This window comes from Canis lupus, chromosome 25, assembly GCF_011100685.1.
Source record: "Canis lupus familiaris isolate Mischka breed German Shepherd chromosome 25, alternate assembly UU_Cfam_GSD_1.0, whole genome shotgun sequence".
NCBI classification, from domain to species: domain Eukaryota; kingdom Metazoa; phylum Chordata; class Mammalia; order Carnivora; family Canidae; genus Canis; species Canis lupus.
Window position 1 is genome coordinate 50,557,066 of NC_049246.1, and position 19,572 is coordinate 50,576,637.

General features: G+C 41.7%; 1 protein-coding gene across 2 annotated transcripts; it reads left to right on the plus strand.

Moving 5' to 3' along the window:
• Positions 1–252: 252 nt before the first annotated feature.
• LOC119863959 (olfactory receptor 12-like) lies at positions 253–19,322 on the plus strand. Of its 2 annotated transcripts, none has more exons than XM_038574393.1 (2): positions 253–743; positions 17,054–19,322. In XM_038574393.1, exon 2 carries the CDS (start codon positions 17,496–17,498, stop codon positions 18,444–18,446), a length of 951 nt encoding a protein of 316 aa, XP_038430321.1. In that variant the 5' UTR covers positions 253–743; positions 17,054–17,495; the 3' UTR covers positions 18,447–19,322. The 2 variants fall into 2 exon arrangements, with proteins under 2 accessions (XP_038430321.1, XP_038430322.1); XM_038574394.1 differs by lacking the exon at positions 253–743 and adding an exon at positions 4,413–4,661.
• The last annotated feature ends 250 nt before the right edge of the window (positions 19,323–19,572 follow it).

Sequence of the window (19,572 nt, forward strand, 5' to 3'; positions counted from 1 at the left end):
CTGTACCCTGTATCTACAACCAACAATGATTACTGTGCCCTGAAAAAAGTATTAAGTGGTAGTGCCTAGGTCAAGTGCTCTCTTCTGAATAAAATTGTTAAAAATGAGTCTTCCATATAGGAAAGAAATTAATGGTTGCTGCAGTGGAGGGTATAGGGAATGGGGTAACCGGATGACGGGCATTAAGGTGGGCACATGATGTCTATGATTCTCTTCTGCTCACACCTGAGGCCCAGAGAGACTTCTGGGCTTTGGAGCCTGGCCGTGTAGGGGCGGACAGGTTCAGACAGAGCTTGATGACAGTGGTACCCAGGAGAACTGGGAGTCCCAGTGCACTCCAGAGGCCAGAAGACAAACAAGCTCACCTAATTGGCCATTCAAGGCTCCAAGTCCCAGCAGTTCAAGAGAAGAGACTTTCCCACCACAGTGACCCCAAGGTGCACGTCCTTGCACTACTACTGCCTGGATGAAGCAACAAGATGTGGCAGCTGAAGTGAGCTGAGGCCATTTCCTCCTCTGCTTCTACCAGAAACCAGGAGCTCCTGAAGCTTGAACATGGAGCACCCATCCACACAGTTCCTGTGACCCCAAGACCCTCGCCTTCCCCCTCCCAACACTCTCTTCATTGCATGGGAACCCAAAGCTAAGAAGGAGAGGTGACAGTTCTACAAGCTGACCTCATCATCTACTGCACAGACACGGGCTGTGTGACCTTCAACAGTCATGACCCTCACCTGGAGGAGGTAAGGGTCAAGGCGGCCATCCCTCAGGGGTCCAGGGTATGAAGGACACCGAGTGTGTAAGGGGGGCATCAGAGTTATGGTAGACAGGAAGCACTCAGGGCTTGCCTCAGCAGCTGAAGGGGTGACCCCACTCCTGCCCTGGCCAGCACTATTTGGGATCAGGGTCATTCCATCTGAAGGAACAGATTTTCATTTTAATCAGAGGATCACAGCACCAGGCTCCCTCATGACCTGAAATGTATTTCTCAGGCTCAAATCAGTAGCCCACCAGAGAACTGAGCACACACTTCTAAGGGACATGGTCCCAGGGTGGGGGATGCAGAAATAGTGCAGATCAAGGCCAGCCCTGGGAGCTCATGGCTCTGCAGGAAGGCAGACATGACAACAAACATGTGCAATATGATGGGACACAGGCAGTGAGAGGGGGTGTGACCAGGTTGCCTATGGCACAAACAGGAAACAGTCACATCAGAGAGGTAACAGAGAGCCCGTGGGGACAGGACACATTTCAAATGTGTCCAGCACGTTTGGCTCCTCTCCTCTGCACATCACTTCTACCTGTCTCTCGCCTGTATTTCTACAGGCTTGTCTTATTCTTGCGGGTCAAGAATTATGTATATATTGTGCAGACAAGTCCGTTTCCCTTCCTGTATTGCAGTGTGCCTTCCCAAGCTGTGCTCTGCCTTGACACACTCTGCAGACTCTCTCAATTTTCATGTAGCTCCATCCACAAGGTATTTCCTTCGTGCTTTACTCCTTTTTGCTCCCTGCACGGGACATTTGGGAGGTACTTTCCTGCTTGAGGACCTGGAGGGTCTCCTCTACTCTCATCACTATTTTGCTTTCAAATCTAACTCTGCATTCAGCCTGGACTCTTTTGTGTGTCTAGTATGAGGTAAGAGCCAAATCTCAGTGGTTAGCCTATGACTCTTAATTGACCCAGATTTTTTACTTTTCCATAGACTTCCCACCTGTTTGGTAAATGGGGTGTCTAACAAGCACTGAGTTGACTTCCAGGCTCTCTGTTGTGTTCCGTACTCAGATGGCCTATCCTCTGTCGCTATCATTGTTTCATCACACCTACTGTGAGTTGCTGATAGTGCAAATCCCCCTCGCTGTTTGCTGATAGTGCAAATCCCCCTCGCTATTTGCTGATAGTGCAAATCCCCCACCTTGACAGTTTCTCAAAACTGTCTTGGAAACACTAGTGTTGCAAAATTCAACATGGTTTTAGGATCACCTCTTCAGATTCCACAATAAAAAATCACAGTGACTCACTTCACTGTGGTGAGAACTGGCATCTTTGCAATATTGAGTGTTCCAGTTTGGGGATCTGGAATCCCACCATGTTACTTAAGTCTACTTTGGTTTCTCTCTACAGTTTATGCATTCCTGGAAATCAGACACTTGGTGTTGGGCATACCGTGACTTTTATATGGTACTTAATCAGATTTTGTTTGGTAAATTTGCTTATATACTTGTGATTGAGATAGTGTAATTGTAAAAAATTTCTTATAATATCCTTGTTAGAGTTTGGCATTAATATTACATGGGCCTCATAAAATAACATGGAAATTTTCCTTCTATTGTTTTGAAGATTTTGTGTAAGATTCAGTTTTGGTAGATTTGGTCATAGTAAAGGTATTTACTTTCCACTGCAAAGCCATCTAGTCCTGGAACCTTTTCCATGGAAAGATTTTACAATACATATCACATTTCTCAAGAATTATGAAACTTACAGATCTTCAACCTCGTTATTTGGGCATTTGGGTTGGGGGAAATCTTTCTAGTGGTTTGCAAATTCCACAACTTTTCAAGTTTATGAAAACACTCTGTCACGATCCACTCCAATTCAAGGATCTCAGTGATAACCTCCTTTTATTCTCGACCTCAGTAATTTCTGCCTTTTCTCCTTCATCCCTCAAAAGTCTTGTTATTCGATCAGTCATCGCAAATTATCACCTTTTGTTATAACATCTCTCTGGTGTATGTCTGTTTTGTATTTAATAAATTTTCTGTGCAGCCCTGGTGGCGCAGCAGTTTAGCGCCTCCTGCAGCCCAGGGCGTGATCCTGGAGACCCTGGATCGAGTCCCACTTCAGGCTCCCTGCATGGAGCCTGCTTCTCCCTCTGCCTGTGTCTCTGCCTCTCTCTCTCCCTGTCTTTATGAATAAATAAATAAATTAATTAAAAAAAGAAAAACTAAAGAATGAAATCTTGCCATTAAAAATTTTTTTGGTGTTGAGTTTAATAAGTTCTTTATAGATCTTGGAAACTAGCCCTTTATCTGATTGAACACCAATAAAAAAAAAAATACAACTTCCAACCCTGAAAAAAAAAATTTTTTTTTCTTCTTTACTTTCTTCCCTTCCATTTTCTTGGGATTTCTTTTCTTTTTTCTTTTTTGGATGAAAGAACTTTCTTTTTAATAATAAATTTATTTTTCATTGGTGTTCAATTTGCCAACATACAGAATAACACCCAGTGTTCATCCCGTCAAGTGCCCACCTCAGTGCCCGCCACCCACTCACCCCCATCCCCCACCCTCCTCCCCTTCCACCACCCCTAGTTCATTTCCCAGAGTTAGGAGTCTTTATGTTCTGTCTCCCTTTCTGATATTTCCTACCCATTTCTTCTCCCTTCCCCTCTATTCCCTTTCACTATTATTTATATTACCCAAATGAATGAGACCTTGGGATTTCATTAACAATTATTTTTATAATATTTTCAGACCAATACTATTTCCTGTTTTTCTACTTTTCTTACATATGGACTTAAGCCCATAAATTTGTCTTTAAACACAGACGATAATGCATCCAAGCTACTACTTTTGTTACTCATCTTATGCTATTTCTATATTTCATAATTCTTGTTTACACCCATGGCTTACTTAGAAGTACTTTTAAAATTAAAAATACAATAGGATTTTAAAATGTTCTATTTGTGATTTACCTTTGGCTTGGTTTCATATAAATTGCACACAAATATATTTTTTACACCTTCAGTCCTTTGAAATTTGTTGAAAGCGGCAATGAATCCAGAATATAACCAATGTGTTAATATGTTCTTTATACTCTTGAAAATAATGTACATCCTCTGACTGATTGATAAAGAGGTGATATATACATGCAATGCAGTATTACTCAGCCATAAAAACCCATGAAGTCTTGCCATTTACAACAACATGGATGGATATAGAGGGTATTATACTAAGTGAAAGAAGTCAGAGAAAGACAATTATCATATGATCTCACTCATGTGTGGAATTTCAGAAACAAAACAAATGAACATAGGGGAAGAAAGGAAAGAAGCAAACCAGAAAACACTCTGAACTACAGAGAACACACTGAGGGTAAGAGAGGGGAGGTAGGTGGGGGACGGGGGGCTCCAGGCGATGGGAATGAAGGAGCACACCTGTCGTGATGAGCACCAGGTGCTGTATAGAAGGGCTGAATCACTATACTGTACGCCTGAAACTAATATTATACTCTCTTAACTATACTAGACTTTAAACAAAACCTTTTAGGAAAAAGAAAACAAAGAATATACATCCTGCTGTTGGGTGCCGTGCTCCATTAGGTTATGGTCACTGATGTTACTGCCTAAACGTTCCGTATCCAGGTTGGCATCTTGTGTGATTGTTCTATCAGTTCCAAGGGAGGGGATTAAAATCTCTCACATAGTTGTGGATTTGTACTTTTCTCCCATAAGTGCCCAGTTTTTTTTTTTGTTTTTTTTGTTTTTTGTTTTTGTTTTTGTTTTTTTTTAGTGCCCAGTTTTGTTTTGTATATCCTGAGACTCTTCTGGCAGGTGCTCACACGTTTAACACAGTTGCCCGTCTCGGGGGAACCAAATGTTTCTCATCACTGTGAAGTGTCCTCTTCTCAGCTGGTTTTTCCACTTTGAAGTCGGCTTTCTGGTTAGTATAGTAACTGTGGTGGCGTGTGGTTTTTGCTAAAATATTATTTTGCTGTGTATGTTCCCATCACCTTCATTTTCAACATTTTATGTTTGCTTTTTATATCTCTTAATATTGCATATTATTTTTAATAAGAAATTTATTTTTTATTGGTGTTCAATTCGCCAACATACAGAATAACACCCAGTGCTCATCCCACCAAGTGCCCCCTCTCAGTGCCCGTCACCCATTCACCCCCAACCCCCGCCCTCCTCTCCTTCCACTACCCCTAGTTCGTTTCCCAGAGTTAGGAGTCTTTATGTTCTGTCTCCCTTTCTGATATTTCCCACACATTTCTTCTCCCTTCCCTTGTATTCCCTTTCACTATTATTTATATTCCCCAAATGAATGAGAACATATAATGTTTGTCCTTCTCCGATTGCATATTTTTAAGTTTTGTTTCTTCAACCTGCCTACTAGCACACAACTTTTCATTGGAAATTTCACTTCAATCATGTTGTACACAAGACAGTTTAGTCCTTCACATAATACAGATAAATTTAGGCTTTATGTATACCATGTTCTTTAGTGCTCTTTATTTCTTTCTCCGTTTTTTTTTTAACATTCATTGAAAAGTATTATTCCACCTTTATTATATTAGCTCTACGTTTTACTTCCATTTGCTCTTTTTTTTCTTTTGTTAGGGGTGGCAAACAGATTACAACTTACATTATTGACCTAATACAACCTACGTTAGTATAGTTATTGACTCCCTGAACAATGAGGAAACCCTTTCAACTCTACATATTTACTCCCAATTACCTGTCTTTGGTGTGGTGTACTTTACTTTCTGCATTTTCAACCTGATGTGCATTGCATAAAATCTGTATTTATTTAGGTGTATCCATATTGGGGCCCTTTTTTATAATCTTCATTCTTTATGCCATCTCTGAGCTCTCCTCACCCTCAAGGTCAGTATCCTGCTATCTAAAGGTCACGTCTGCTTTTCCTCCTGTGTGAGACAAATTCTCTTAACTTAGTTTTATTTTATTTATGTTTAGATGCATGCCTCTCTTTATTATGGCTGTTCTCAAACACATGGACATGAAACTAGAGCAGTAATGGATTACCTATCGCACCCACCAACTTCAATATTATCAACCTAGAGCCCATCATAACTAATCCCTTTAAACATTGAAGACTTTAAAGAAAGACAACTCTGATGTTACTATTATCCTTTAAACAATTAATAATGAATTCTTAATATTATAGAATTGCCATTTAGTGTTTCAATTGTCCTGATTGACTCATTTGTCCTTTCTGGTATGTTTTGGAACAGGATTCATAACATCCTTACTCCATGTTCTCATGATGCCTCTAAAACCTCTCATTCACTGGCTTCCTGTCCCTCTATTTTCATTTCAATATTACTACTCACCTTCTTTATTGAACAAACAGATGGTTTATCCTGCAAAGCTTCTCACACACGACAGATTTTGCTGACCTTGTCCCTGTAGGGTTGATTAGCGTATTCTGTTGTTCCTTTTATTTCCAGTAACTGGTAGGTCCTAGAGGCTCAGTCGGACTCATGACTGATTTTTCTGGCAGGAATATTTCATAAGTGTTGAGTGTACTTCCACTGAGAGGTCCACCTGGCTGCATCTCTTGTCCTGTAGTAACAGTAGCCATAAGTAATCTTACCTAAACTTGTTGTTTCATTATGGGTTTATCAGATGATAATATTCAAATTCTGTACTTCAATTTTCATTTATTAGTTGCAATATTCTGTAAAGGAAAAATCCCTCTAAACATTGATTTCCTCACTGTGAGGGTCACTGTGTGGCTTCCCTCTGCATCATACTCCAAAGAAGCCAATGAAGGGGTTTTTATTTTCAGTATTATAAACTCGTGAATTTTTATCCATTTGATATGCTTCAATTAAATTCTCTCAGTTTAAAATGCTGGTAAGATTTGCTTCAACGTGGATGGAACTGGGGGTATTATGCTGAGTGAAATAAGTCAATTGGAGAAGACAAACATGATATGGTCTCATTCATTTGGGGAATATAAAAAATAGTGAAAGGCAATAAAGGGTAAAGGAGAAAAAATGAGTGGGAAATATCAGAAAGGGAGACAGAACATGAGAGACTCCTAACTCTGGGAAACGAACTAGGGGTGGTAGAAAGGGAGGTGGGCGGAGGGTTGGGTGACTGGGTGACGGGCACTGAGGGGGGCACTTGATGGGAGGAGCCCTGGGTGTTCTTCTATATGTTGGCAAATTGAACACCAATAAAAAATAAATCTATACAAAAATTAAAAAATAAAATGCTGGTAAGTGTTCTTATTTCACCTTCATTGTATTCTTAAAATTTTAAATTTGGGGAATATAAAAAATAGTGAAAGGGAATAAAGGGGAAAGGAGAAAAAATAAGTGGGAAATATCAGAAAGGGAGACAGAACATGAAAGACTCCTAACTCTGGAAAACGACCTAGGGGTGGTGGAAGGGGGGAGGTGGGCAGGTGGAAGGGAAGGGGAGGAGGGCGGGGGGTGAGGGTGACTGGGTGGCGGGCACTGAGGTGGGCACTTGACGGGATGAGCACTGGGTGTTATTCTGTATGTTGGCAATTTGAACACCAATAAAAAATAAATTTATTTTAAAAAATAAATAAATAAAATCTTAAATTGAGGAACAAAGCTCACATGACATTTTTTCCAGTTCAAAGTGTACAAATAAGCATGGTCTTTCATTTTTTATTGTATCCACAGCGTTCATCTCTCTGGTTCCAGAAGAGTTTCATCACCCAAAGAAACCCTATTCCCATCAGCACTCTCCCTTCCCTCTCCCAACCATATTTTGGCAAATACAAATGCACTTCTGTCCCTCTTCTGCATATTTTATAAAATGAATTTACAGAATATTCAGGCTTTTGTGCCAAGCTTCATTTATTTAGCATAATTTTTTCAAGGCTCATCCATGATGTATCTTGTACTAGAACTTTATTTCTTTCAGGGAACTTGGGTGGTTCGGTCAGTTCAGCATCCGACTCTTGATTTGGGCTCAGCTCATGATCTCAGAGTTGTGAGTCAAGCCCCATATTGGGCTCCATGCTGGGCCTGGATTCTGCTTAAGATTCCCCCTCTCCCCTTCTCTCCCTCTGCCCCTCCTCCTGCTCACCTGTGTGCTCCCTCCCTAACCACCCCCCCACCACACACACACACACACACACACACACACAAGAACTTTATTTCTTTTGTGGATGAATATTGTTTCGCTGTATGAATATTTCACATTTTGTTTATCTCTTCACCATTTGATGGACATTCAGCTTCCATTAGCTTTTTAGCTATTACGAATATTGCTACTATGAACACTTGTGAACAGGCTTGTGTGTGAACGTATATTGTCAACTCTCCTGGGCATATCCCTACATGTGGATTAGGGTGGGTCATAGGGAAACCCTGTGTCTAACTTTTTGAGGGATGGCAAGACTACTTTCTACAGAGGCTGTGCCACTCTTATATTTGTACCTGCCGGATATGAAGGTTCTATTTTCCAAATTCTCACCAACCCTTGTTCTTCTCAGTCTTTAAAAATAATTGTAACCATTCTAACAAACAAAGTGGAATCTCATAGGGGTTTTGTTCCACAGTTCCCTCTTGACTAACGACATTGAATAATGTCTCTTTAACTTATTGGCCAGTTGTATATATCTTTCGAGAAATGCCCATGCAAACCCTTTGCCCAGTTAAACATTTGACTGTGTTTTTGTTGCTGAGTTGGAGGAATTCTGTATATTCCATGGATATTTTATCCTTATTAGATATGTATCAATTGTCAAAAGTATTTACCTTAATATAGATTTTTGTCTTCATCGTCTTGAGAGTGTCCTTTGATGCACAAGATTTTAATTTAGAAGAAGTTCAATTGGTCTATTTTATCATATTTTAGTTTTGATTCTCCTATTTTGTAGTCTGTACTTTGATGTCATATAGGAAATTGCTGACTAATCCCAAGTCACAATAATTGACTGATGTCTATTTCACCTCACTATATAGTTTTATAGTTTTAGCACAAGCATTTAGGTATTTGTCCATTTTTAGTTAATTTTTGTATGTGGTGTGAGGTAAAGCTCTTAATTCATTCTTTTGCATGTGGATTATACACTTTTTTCCTCAACATTTATGAAAAATACTCTTTTTTCACTGTTGGATGGTGCCCTTGGGCCCCTCGTTGAAAATCACAGGTGAGTTTATTTCTGTATTTTGATTCTATTCCATTGCTCTATGTCTATCCTCGTGCAAGCACAACACTGCTTCAAAGTCAGTTTTGAAATCAGGAAGTGTCAGTCCTCTTACTTTGGTCTCTTCATATATTTTTTCAGCCATTTAGGGTCAATTTTTGCCAAAAAAACCCCACGAAATATAAAACGGTAATTGGATTTTGATAGGATTACATTGAATCTATATGTAAACATGAGGAGTACTACATCTTGACATTAGTAAGTCCTCCAGTCCATGATCATGGGATATCCTCGCATTGATGTGGGTCCTCTTCATCTTTCCACAATGATTTGTACTTTTTTGGATCTCCTAAGATGATCATGTAGTTTCTCCCCCTGAATTCCATGTCTATGGTGTATTATATGGAGTGATTTTTTTTGTATATTGGTCTACTCTCGTATTCCTGGATAACTCTCACTTGGTTATGCTGTATAATCCCTGTGAAGTTCTGCTGCATTTAGCTTTTAGTATTTTGATAAGGATTTTTGTATCTATCTTCATATGAGATATTTGTCTGTAGCCTCGTTTTCTTGCACTATCTTTGTTTCCACTTTGCATGAGAATAATACAGGCCTTATGGAATGAATTAGGAAGTGTTTTCTCCCATCTAATTTTTAGAATTTGAGGTGTACCAGTGTGTTAATTCTTGTATACTGGTAAAAGTCACCACTGAAACCATCTGTTCCTAAATTTTTCTTTGTTAGAAATGTTACGTGACTATTGACTCAATCGGTTTATTATATGTCTGCTCGGATTTTCTATTTCTCCTTGAGTCAGTTATGTTAGTCTATTTCTGGGAATTTGGTCATTCTATCTAGGTTAGCTAATGTGTTGGCATGCCATATTCCAACATGTTCTTATAATACTTTTTAATTCTATAACATCAGAAGTCATGTCTCTGTTTTTTTCTGATCTTAGAAATTTAAGTATTCTGCTTTTTGGGGGTGAATCTAGCAGACGGTTTGCCAAGTCGGTTAAACTTCTCAGAGAACTAAATGTTAGTATCATCTATATTCTGAATTATTTTACTCTAATTCTTTTACCTCTACTCTAACCTTTATTTGTTCTATTTGCTATGAGGTATTTTATTCTCTTTCTCCTTTCTTTCCTAAGATGGAAAGTTAAATTATTGATTTGAGATGTTTATTTTTAAAGTTGGTGTTTATAGCTATAAATTTTTTTTAGGGTCTTTGTCTGGTTTTGGAATTAAGGTGATGCTGGCCTCATAGAACGAATTTGGAAGTACTCCATCTCTTTCTATCTGTCCAAACAGCTTTAGTAGAACAGGTATGATTTCTTCTTTAAATGTTTGATAGAATTCCCCTGGGAAGCCATCTGACCCTGGACTCTTGTGTCTTGGGAGGTTTTTGATGACTGCTTCAGTTTCCTCCCTGGTTATTGGCCTGTTCAGGTTTTCTATTTCTTCCTGTTCCAGTTTTGGTAGTTTGTGGCTTTCCAGGATGCGTCCATTTCTTCTAGATTGCCTAATTTATTGGCGTATAGCTGTTCATAATATGTTTTTAAAATCGTTTGTATTTCCTTGGTGTTGGTAGTGATCTCTCCTTTCTCATTCATGATTTTATTAATTTGAGTCTTCTCTCTCTTCTTTTTAATAAGGTTGGCTAATGGTTTATCTATGTTATTAATTCTTTCAAAGAACCAACTCCTGGTTCTGTTGATCTGTTCCACAGTTCTTCTGGTCTTGATTTCATTGAGTTCTGCTCAAATTTTAATTAACTCTCTTCTTCTGCTGAGCGTGGGGTCCATCTGCTGTTTTTTCTCTAGCTCCTTTATGTGTAAGGTTAGCTTTTGTATTTGAGTTCTTTCCAGTTTTTGAATGGATGCTTGTATTGCGATATATTTCCCCCTCAGGACTGCTTTTGCTGCATCCCAAAGGTTTTGAACGGTTGTGTCTTCATTCTCATTAGTTTCCATGAATCTTTTTAATTCTTCCTTAATTTCCTGATTGACCCTTTCATCTTTTAGCAGGATGGTCCTTAACCTCCACGTGTTTGAGGTCTTTCCAAACTTCTCGTTGTGATTTAGTTCTAATTTCAAGGCATTATGGTCTGAGAATATGAGGGAACGATCCCAATCTTTTGGTATCGGTTCAGACCCGATTTGTGACCCAGTATGTGGTCTATTCTGGAGAAAGTCCCATGTGCACTTGAGAAAAATGTGTATTCAGTTGAGTTTGGATGTAAAGTTCTGTAGATATCTGTGAAATCCATCTGGTCCAGTGTATCATTTAAAGCTCTCGTTTCTTTGGAGATGTTGTGCTTAGAAGACCTATTGAGGGTAGAAAGAGCTAGATTGAAGTCACCAAGTATAAGTGTATTATTATCTAAGTATTTCTTCACTTTGGTTATTAATTGGTTTAAATATTTGGCAGCTCCCACATTCGGGGCATATATATTGAGGATTGTTAAGTCCTCTTGTTGGATAGATCCTTTAAGTATGATATAGTGTCCCTCTTCATCTCTCTCTACAGTCTTTGGGGTAAATTTTAGTTCATCTGATATAAGGATGGCTACCCCTGCTTTCTTTTGAGGACCATCTGAATGGTAAATGGTTCTCCAACCTTTTATTTTCAGGTTGTAGGTGTCCTTCTGTCTAAAATGAGTCTCTTGTAGACAGCAAATAGATGGGTCCTGCTTTTTTATCCAGTCTGAAACCCTGCGCCTTTTGATGGGGTCATTAAGCCCGTTCACGTTCAGAGTTACTATTGACAGATATGAGTTTAGTGTCATCATGATATCTATTCAGTCCTTGTTTTTATGGATTGTTCCACTGACCTTCTTCTTAAAGGGGAATTTTAAGAGTCCCCCTTAAAATTTCTTGCAGAGCTGGTTTGGAGGTCACATATTCTTTCAGTTTCTGCCTGACTTGGAAGCTCTTTATCTCTCCTTCCATTTTGAATGAGAGCCTTGCTGGATACAGTATTCTTGGTTGCATGTTCTTCTCATTTAGGACCCTGAATATATCCTGCCAGCCCTTTCTGGCCTGCCAGGTCTCTGTGGAGAGGTCTGCTGTTACCCTAATACTCTTCCCCATAAAAGTCAGGGATTTCTTGTCTCTTGCTGCTTTAAGGATCTTCTCTTTATCTTTGGAATTTGCAAGCTTCACTATTAAATGTCGAGGTGTTGAACGGTTTTTATTGATTTTAGGGGGGGATCTCTCTATTTCCTGGATCTGAATGCCTGTTTCCCTTCCCAGATTAGGAAAGTTTTCAGCTAGGATTTGTTCAAATACATATTCTGGACCTCTGTCCCTTTCGGCACCCTTGGGAACCCCAATTAAACGTAGGTTTTTCTTCCTCAAGCTGTCGTTTATTTCCCTTAATCTGTCTTCATGGTCTTTTAATTGTCTGTCTCTTTTTTTCTCAGTTTCCCTCTTTGTCATCAACTTGTCTTCTATGTCACTCACTCGTTCTTCCACCTCGTTAACCCTCGTCGTTAGGACTTCTAGTTTGGATTGCATCTCATTCAATTGATTTTTAATTTCTGCCTGATTGGATCTAAATTCTGCAGTCATGAAGTCTCTTGAGTCCTTTATGCTTTTCTCTAGAGCCACCAGTAGCTTTATAATAGTGCTTCTGAATTGGCTTTCTGACATTGAATTGTAATCCAGATTTTGTAACTCTGTGGGAGAGAGGACTGTTTCTGATTCTTTCTTTTGAGGTGAGGTTTTCCTTCTAGTCATTTTGTTCAGTGCAGAGTGGCCAAAAACAAGTTGTATTGGGAAAAGGAGAAAAAGAGAGAGAGAGAAGGAAAGAAAAAAAAAAGAAAAAAGAAAAAAGGTAGAAAAAAGGAAAAAAGAGAAGAAAAAGAGAAAAAGAAAGAAAGGTGAAAAAAGGGGTGGGGGAAGGAATCAGAAATCAAAAAGAAGAAAAAAAACAAGAAAAGAAAAAAACACGGGGGAGTATCTTCTGCTTCTGTGTACTTTAAGTCTCTTGACTTCCCCTGGAACTTGTCCGTCTAGCTGGTCTTCTGGGGGAGAGGCCTGCTGTGCTGATTTTCAGGTGTTAGCACTTGGGGGAGCTGCTCAGCCCCCTGCCTGGTGCAGGGCTCAGTGGGGGCTGTTTACCCCGTGAGGCCCCAGGAGGAATAACCGCAGTGGCCCGGCCAGCTCTGCAGCCCTGGAGTCAGCCCCCGCAGTAGCTCTGAAGCTCTCCGTCTGCAGGGCCTGGAGGCTCAGGGCGGGGCCGCTGATCTGCTCAGCTCGGGGCAGGAGCGTCCTCGCTGTCCTGGTCCCTCCTGGCCTCAGCCTGTCCCGGGGGAGGCCGGATCCTGGGCTGTGTCCCAGCGCCCTGTGCTCCCGGGCCTGCGCTGTTGGAATCACGCTCCCACCCCACAGCCCCCTCCGCGGAGCCGCCGCCCGAGCCCCCCGAGCTGCTCCGGGTCCCGCCGTGCGCGCTGCAGCCCTTAGGGAGCTCGGCGCACTCTCCCGGGGCGCAGGTGTCTGTTAGTGTCCCCGGGAGCCCGAGGGCATCCCCGCCCTCCTGGGTCCTGCTCCATCTCCCTGCGAGCCCCTTTCCGCCCAGAAAGGTTGGTGCAGCTCCTGCTTCTCCGGGACGGGGCTCTCCTGTCCTGGGGACACTCGACCGGGCCTCAGCCCGGCTCCTCGCGGGGCCCCTCCCCCTTGGAGGCCTTTTGTTTATTTCTTTTTCCCTTGAAAGAAGCGGGAACCTTGATAGAAGCGGGAACTTGATAGAAGCGGGAACTCTTCTCACTGTAGCATTTCAGCTGTTCTGTCTTTAAATCTCAGGCTGAATTCGTAGATTTTCAGGATGATTTGAAAGTTATCTAGGTAATTTGGTGGGGACAGGTGATTTGGGGACCCTACTCTTCTGCCATCTTGCACCTCCTCCTTTTTTTTATATTTTTTATTGGAGTTCTATTTGCCAACATATAGCATAACACCCAGTGCTCATCCCGTCAGATGCCCCCCTCAGTGCCCGTCACCCAATCACCCTTCCCCCCACTCACCTCCCTTTCCACCACCCTTTGTTCGTTTCCCAGAACCAGAAGCCTCCATGTTCTGTCACCTTCTTGGATATTTCCCATTCAGTTCCCCTCCTTTCCCTTTAATCCCATTCACAATTTTTATATTCCCCATATGAGTGAGACCATATGATGATTGTCCTTCTCCGACTGACTTACTTCACTCAGCATAATACCCTCCAGTTCCATCCACGTCGAAGCAAATGGTGGGTATTTGTCATTTCTAGTGGCTGAGGAATATCCCATTGTATACAGAGACCACAGCTTCTTTATCCATTCATCTTTCGATGGACACCGAGGCTCCTTCCACAGTTTGGCTACTGTGGACATTGCTGCTAGAATCATCAGGGTGCAGGTGTCCCGGCATTTCACTGCATCTGTATCTTTGGGGTAAATCTCCAGCAGTGCAATTGCTGGGTCGTAGGGCAGGTCTATTTTTCACTCTTTGAGGAACCTCCACACAGTTTCCAGAGTGGCTGCACCAGGTCACATTGCCATCACAGTGCAAGAGGGTTCCTCTTTCTCCACATCCTCTCCAACATCTGTTGTTTCCCATCTTGTTCATTTTCACCATTCTCACTGGTGTGAGGTGGGATCTTCTGGTGGTTTTGATTTGTATTTCCCTGATGGCCAGTGATGCGGAGCATTTCCTCATGTGCTTGTTGGCCATGTCTATGTCTTCCTCTGTGAGATTTCTCTTCATGTCTTTTGCCCATTTCATGATTGGACTGTTCGTTTCTTTGCTGTTGAGTTTAATAAGTTCTTTATAGGTCTTGGAAACTAGCCCTTGATCTGATAGGTAATTTGCAAATATCTTCTCCCATTCTGTAGGTTGTCTTTGAGTTTTGTTGACTGTTTCTTTGGTGTGCAGAAGCTTCTTATCTTGATGAAGTCCCAATAGTTCATTTTTGCTTTTGTTTCTCTTGCCTTCATAGATAGATCTTGCAAGAAGTTACTGTGGCCAACTTCAAAAAGGGTGTTGCCTGTGTTCTCCCCTAGGATTTTGATGGATTCTTGTCTCACGTTTAGATCTTTCATCCATTTTGAGTTTATCTTTGTCTGGTGTCAGACAATGATCTCGTTTCGTTCTGCTACACATGGCTGTCCAATTTTCCCAGCACCATTTATTGAAGAGACTGTCCTTTTTCCACTGGATAGTCTTTCCTGCTTTGTTGAATATTAGTCGACCATAGAGTTGAGGGCCCATTTCTGGGTTCTCTATTCTGTTCCATTGATGTATGTGTCTCTTTTTGTGCCAGCACCACACTGTCTTGATGATCACAGCTTTGTAGTACAACTTGAAACTTGGCATTGTGATGCCACCGGCTCTGGTTTTCTTTTTCAATATCCCCCTGGCTATTTGGGGTCTTTTCTGACTCCACACAAATCTTAAGATTATTTGTTCCAACTCCCTAATGAAAGTCCATGGGATATTTTTAAAAGATTTTATTTATTTATTCATAAGAGAAAGAGAGAGAGAGAGAGAGGGAAAAGCAGGCTCCATGCAGGGAGCCCAACGTGGGACTCAATCCCCTGTCTCCAGGATCATGCCCTAGGCTGAAGGCGGTGCTAAACCACTGAGCCACCGGTGCTGCTCCCAAGTCCATGGGATTTTGATACGGATTGCATTGAATGTGTAAATTGCCCTGGGTAGCAGAGACATTTTCACAATATTAATTCTTCCAATCTGTGAGGATGGAATATTTTTCCATCTCTTTGTGACTTCCTCAATTTCTTTCACAAGTGTTCTGTAGTTTTAGGGTATGGATCCTTTACTTCTTTGGTTGGTTTATTCCTAGGTATCTTATGCTTTTGGATACAATTGTAAATGGATTGACTCCTTAATTGTTACAGCTACATTCACTTTGAGTTCTGAAGGATATGTTTGGCTAGATGCAGAATAATAGTTGATAATTATTTTCTTTGAAGAAAGGAAAATATATTTCCTTGGCTTCCATTATTTTTAATCTGGTAAGACAATTGTCAGTCTTATTTCTAACTTTAAACATTGAAATGACTATGTCTTCTTTTTTGTCTTTTTTGTAAAGAAAGGTTTTATTATTTATTTTAGAGGAGGGGCACTGGGAAAGGGAGCGAGGGTCTCAAACAGATTCTGTGCTGAATGTGAGCCTGCCATGGTAACCAATCTCACAACTCTGAGATCACAACCTGAGCAGAAGCCAGGAATCAGAGTCCTAACCTACTGTTCCACTTAGGTGCCCCTGAAGTGATTGTTTTCTTTCTCAGAATGCTTTTATACTTTTCTCTTTATTTTGACTCTAAATATTTTTACTATGATATGTCCAAGTGTGGCGTTCATTGTATAAATGCTGCTTTGATTTTGTAGGTTAATGAATCTGTAGAATAATATCTTTCATTGTTTTGAGATAACACCTGGCCATTAACTCTTCAAGCACTGATTCAGCATATTAATCTCTTTAATCTTTTTACGGAATTCATAATATGTATATCTCTATGTTGTTGATCTCTAACACTCATTTCTGATTTTTTCTGTCCTTTTGTCTCTCAATACTTCACTCTGAGTATTTTCCACTGATCCGTATTCTAGTTCACTAATTTTCTTCTTAGCTAATCTTTAAAATTCATTCATTGAGTTCCTAATTTTAGCCATTGTACTTCTAAACTGTTACATATTATTCTTTATTGCTTGCAAATTTCAAATAAGATTGTAACTCTCAACTTTCATTCTTTTTAAAAAATTATTCATGAGAGATACAGAGACAGAAACACACACACACACACAGAGAGAGAGAGAGGCAGAGACACAGGCATAGGGAGAAGCAGGTTCCATGCAGGAAACCCAAGGTGGGACTCGATCCCGGGACTCCAGGATCACGCCCTGGGGCAAAGGCAGGCCCTAACCACTGAGCCACCCAGGCATCGCTCATCTTTCATTCTTTAAAATAATAACTTTATATAAAATTTACATATGTGTTACACCAAAATCGGAAACCTCTTGGGGTTTCTCTATGGTCGGGTAATTTTAATTTTTATTACAGGAATTCAATTTTTTAATTCTGTCTGGCAGTAGTTACAAAAACTTTTAGAGAAAACATCTGCAGTCTAGGATAACATGTCTTCAACTTGATATATGTTTATTTTTGCAGGGTTTTAGAGCATAGCATTCAGATCGTGTCTTAATATACTATCAGTGATTGAAATGGTCAGAAGCTCAGCTGCATACTTACTCCTGATTTAACTCACTCCCATGGTGCATCCTGGCTGCTCCAGTAGTAACCAATCATTATCACATTAGCTCTGGAAGACAGGGAAAATCTCACTGCTGAACCACCTGGCTATCAGATTCCTCTTCACAATTGGCTTAGGAATGAAGGGAAGAAGAAATCTTCAGTATTGAAATCCTTGGACCTATGCGTCTATCTTGAATTTTGTTTATTAATTCTTTGCTAAACCATTAACTCCATTATATCTTCAACTAGATTTTTTGTTGTTGTTTATCTGTTCTAAATAGTCTTCAGCAGCAGTTTAGCTTGACCCACTTATTTTGCCAACAAGGAGGGGTAATTCCCGTCGGGAGGACTGAGGCTCATGCCATTGTACAATAATGGAAACCTCTCCAAGGTCTACTTTCAAGATTTTGTGCTGGAGGGATTTGCAGGTGGCCTTAGGACCCAGGCCCTGCTCTTTGCTGTGTTCCTTGCCCTGTACATGGTGACTGTGCTGGGTAACCTCCTCATGATCATCGTTATCACCCTGGATGCCCGCCTGCACTCCCCAATGTACTTCTTTCTCAAGAACCTCTCCTTTGTGGACTTGTGCTACTCATCTGTCATTGCCCCAAATGCACTGGCCAACTTCTTCTCCTCGTCCAAGGTCATCACCTTTGCAGGATGTGCCACCCAGTTTTTCTTTTTCTCCTTGCTGGCCACAACTGAAGGCTTCCTCCTGGGTGTCATGGCCTATGACCGCTTCATGGCCATCTGTAACCCCTTGCGTTACCCCATCACCATGTGCCAGTCTGCCTGCACTCGCCTGCTGCTGGGTGCCTACTGTGGAGGCTGCTTCAACTCTGTTGTGCAGACCAGCTTCACATTCCACCTCCCATTCTGCAGCTCCAACCGCATCAACCATTTCTTCTGTGATGTGCCCCCTCTGCTCCAGATCGCCTGTGGCAACACGGCCATCAATGAACTTCTCTTGTTTGGCATCTGTGGGCTCATCATAGTGGCTGTGACGATTGTGATCCTCATCTCCTATGGCTACATCACAGTGACCATCCTGAGGATGCGCTCAGGAACTGGGAGACGCAAGATCTTCTCCACCTGTGGCTCCCACATGACTGCAGTGACTCTCTTTTTTGGGACTCTCTTTGTCATGTATGCCCAGCCAGGAGCAATTGAGTCCATGGAGCAGGGCAAGGTGGTCTCTGTCTTCTACACGCTGGTCATCCCAATGCTCAATCCCCTCATCTACAGTCTACGAAACAAGGATGTGAAGGAGGCCCTGCGGAGGCTGGGCCAGAAGCACACGACCATGTGAAGGATGTGCTGAAGGGAGTCAATGTGTCCTGCAACCTTGATGGAGGGTATGGAGATTGCCACAGGTGGGGTGATGAAGTTATTATGTAACAGACATAAACTGCTGTCATAAAAGAATAAGCTTTAGAGATGTGCTGTACCCTGTATCTACAACCAACATGATTACTGTGTTCTGAAAAAATGTATTAAATGGTAGTTCCTAGGTCAAGTGCTCTCTTCTGAATAAAATTGTTAAAAATGAGTCTTCCATATAGGAAAGAAATTAATGGTTGCTGCAGTGGAGGGTATAGGGAATGGGGTAACCGGATGACGGGCATTAAGGTGGGCACATGATGTCTATGATTCTCTTCTGCTCACACCTGAGGCCCAGAGAGACTTGTCTGCTTTGGAGCCTAGCTGTGTAGGGGCAGACGGGTTCAGACAGAGCTTGATGACAGTGGTACCCAGGGGAACTGGGAGTCCCAGTACACTCCAGAGGCCAGAAGACAAACAAGCTCACCTAATTGGCCATTCAAGGCTCCAAGTCCCAGCAGTTCAGGAGGAGAGACCTTCCCAGCACAGTGACCCCAAGGTGCACGTCCTTGCACTACTACTGCCTGGATGAAGCAACAAGATGTGGCAGCTGAAGTGAGCTGAGGCCATTTCCTCCTCTGCTTCTACCAGAAACCAGGAGCTCCTGAAGCTTGAACATGGAGCACCCATCCACACAGCCCCTGTGACCCCAAGACCCTCGCCTGCTCCCTCCCAACACTCTCTTCATTGCATGGGAACCCAAAACTAAGAAGGAGGGGTGACAGTTCTACAAGCCGACCTCATCATCATCTGCATAGACATGGGCTGTGTGACCTTCAACAGTCATGACCCTCACCTGGAGGAGGTAAAGGTCAAGGCGGCCATCCCTCAGGAGTCCAGGGTATGAAAGACACCGAGTGTGTAAGGGGGGCATCAGAGTTATGGTAGACAGGAAGCACTCAGGGCTTGCCTCAGCAGCTGAAAGGGTGACCCACTCCTGCCCTGGCCAGCACTATTTGGGATCAGGGTCATTCCATCTGAAGGAACAGGTTTTCATTTTAATCAGAGGATCACAGCACCAGGCTCCCTCATGACCTGAAATGTATTTCTCAGGC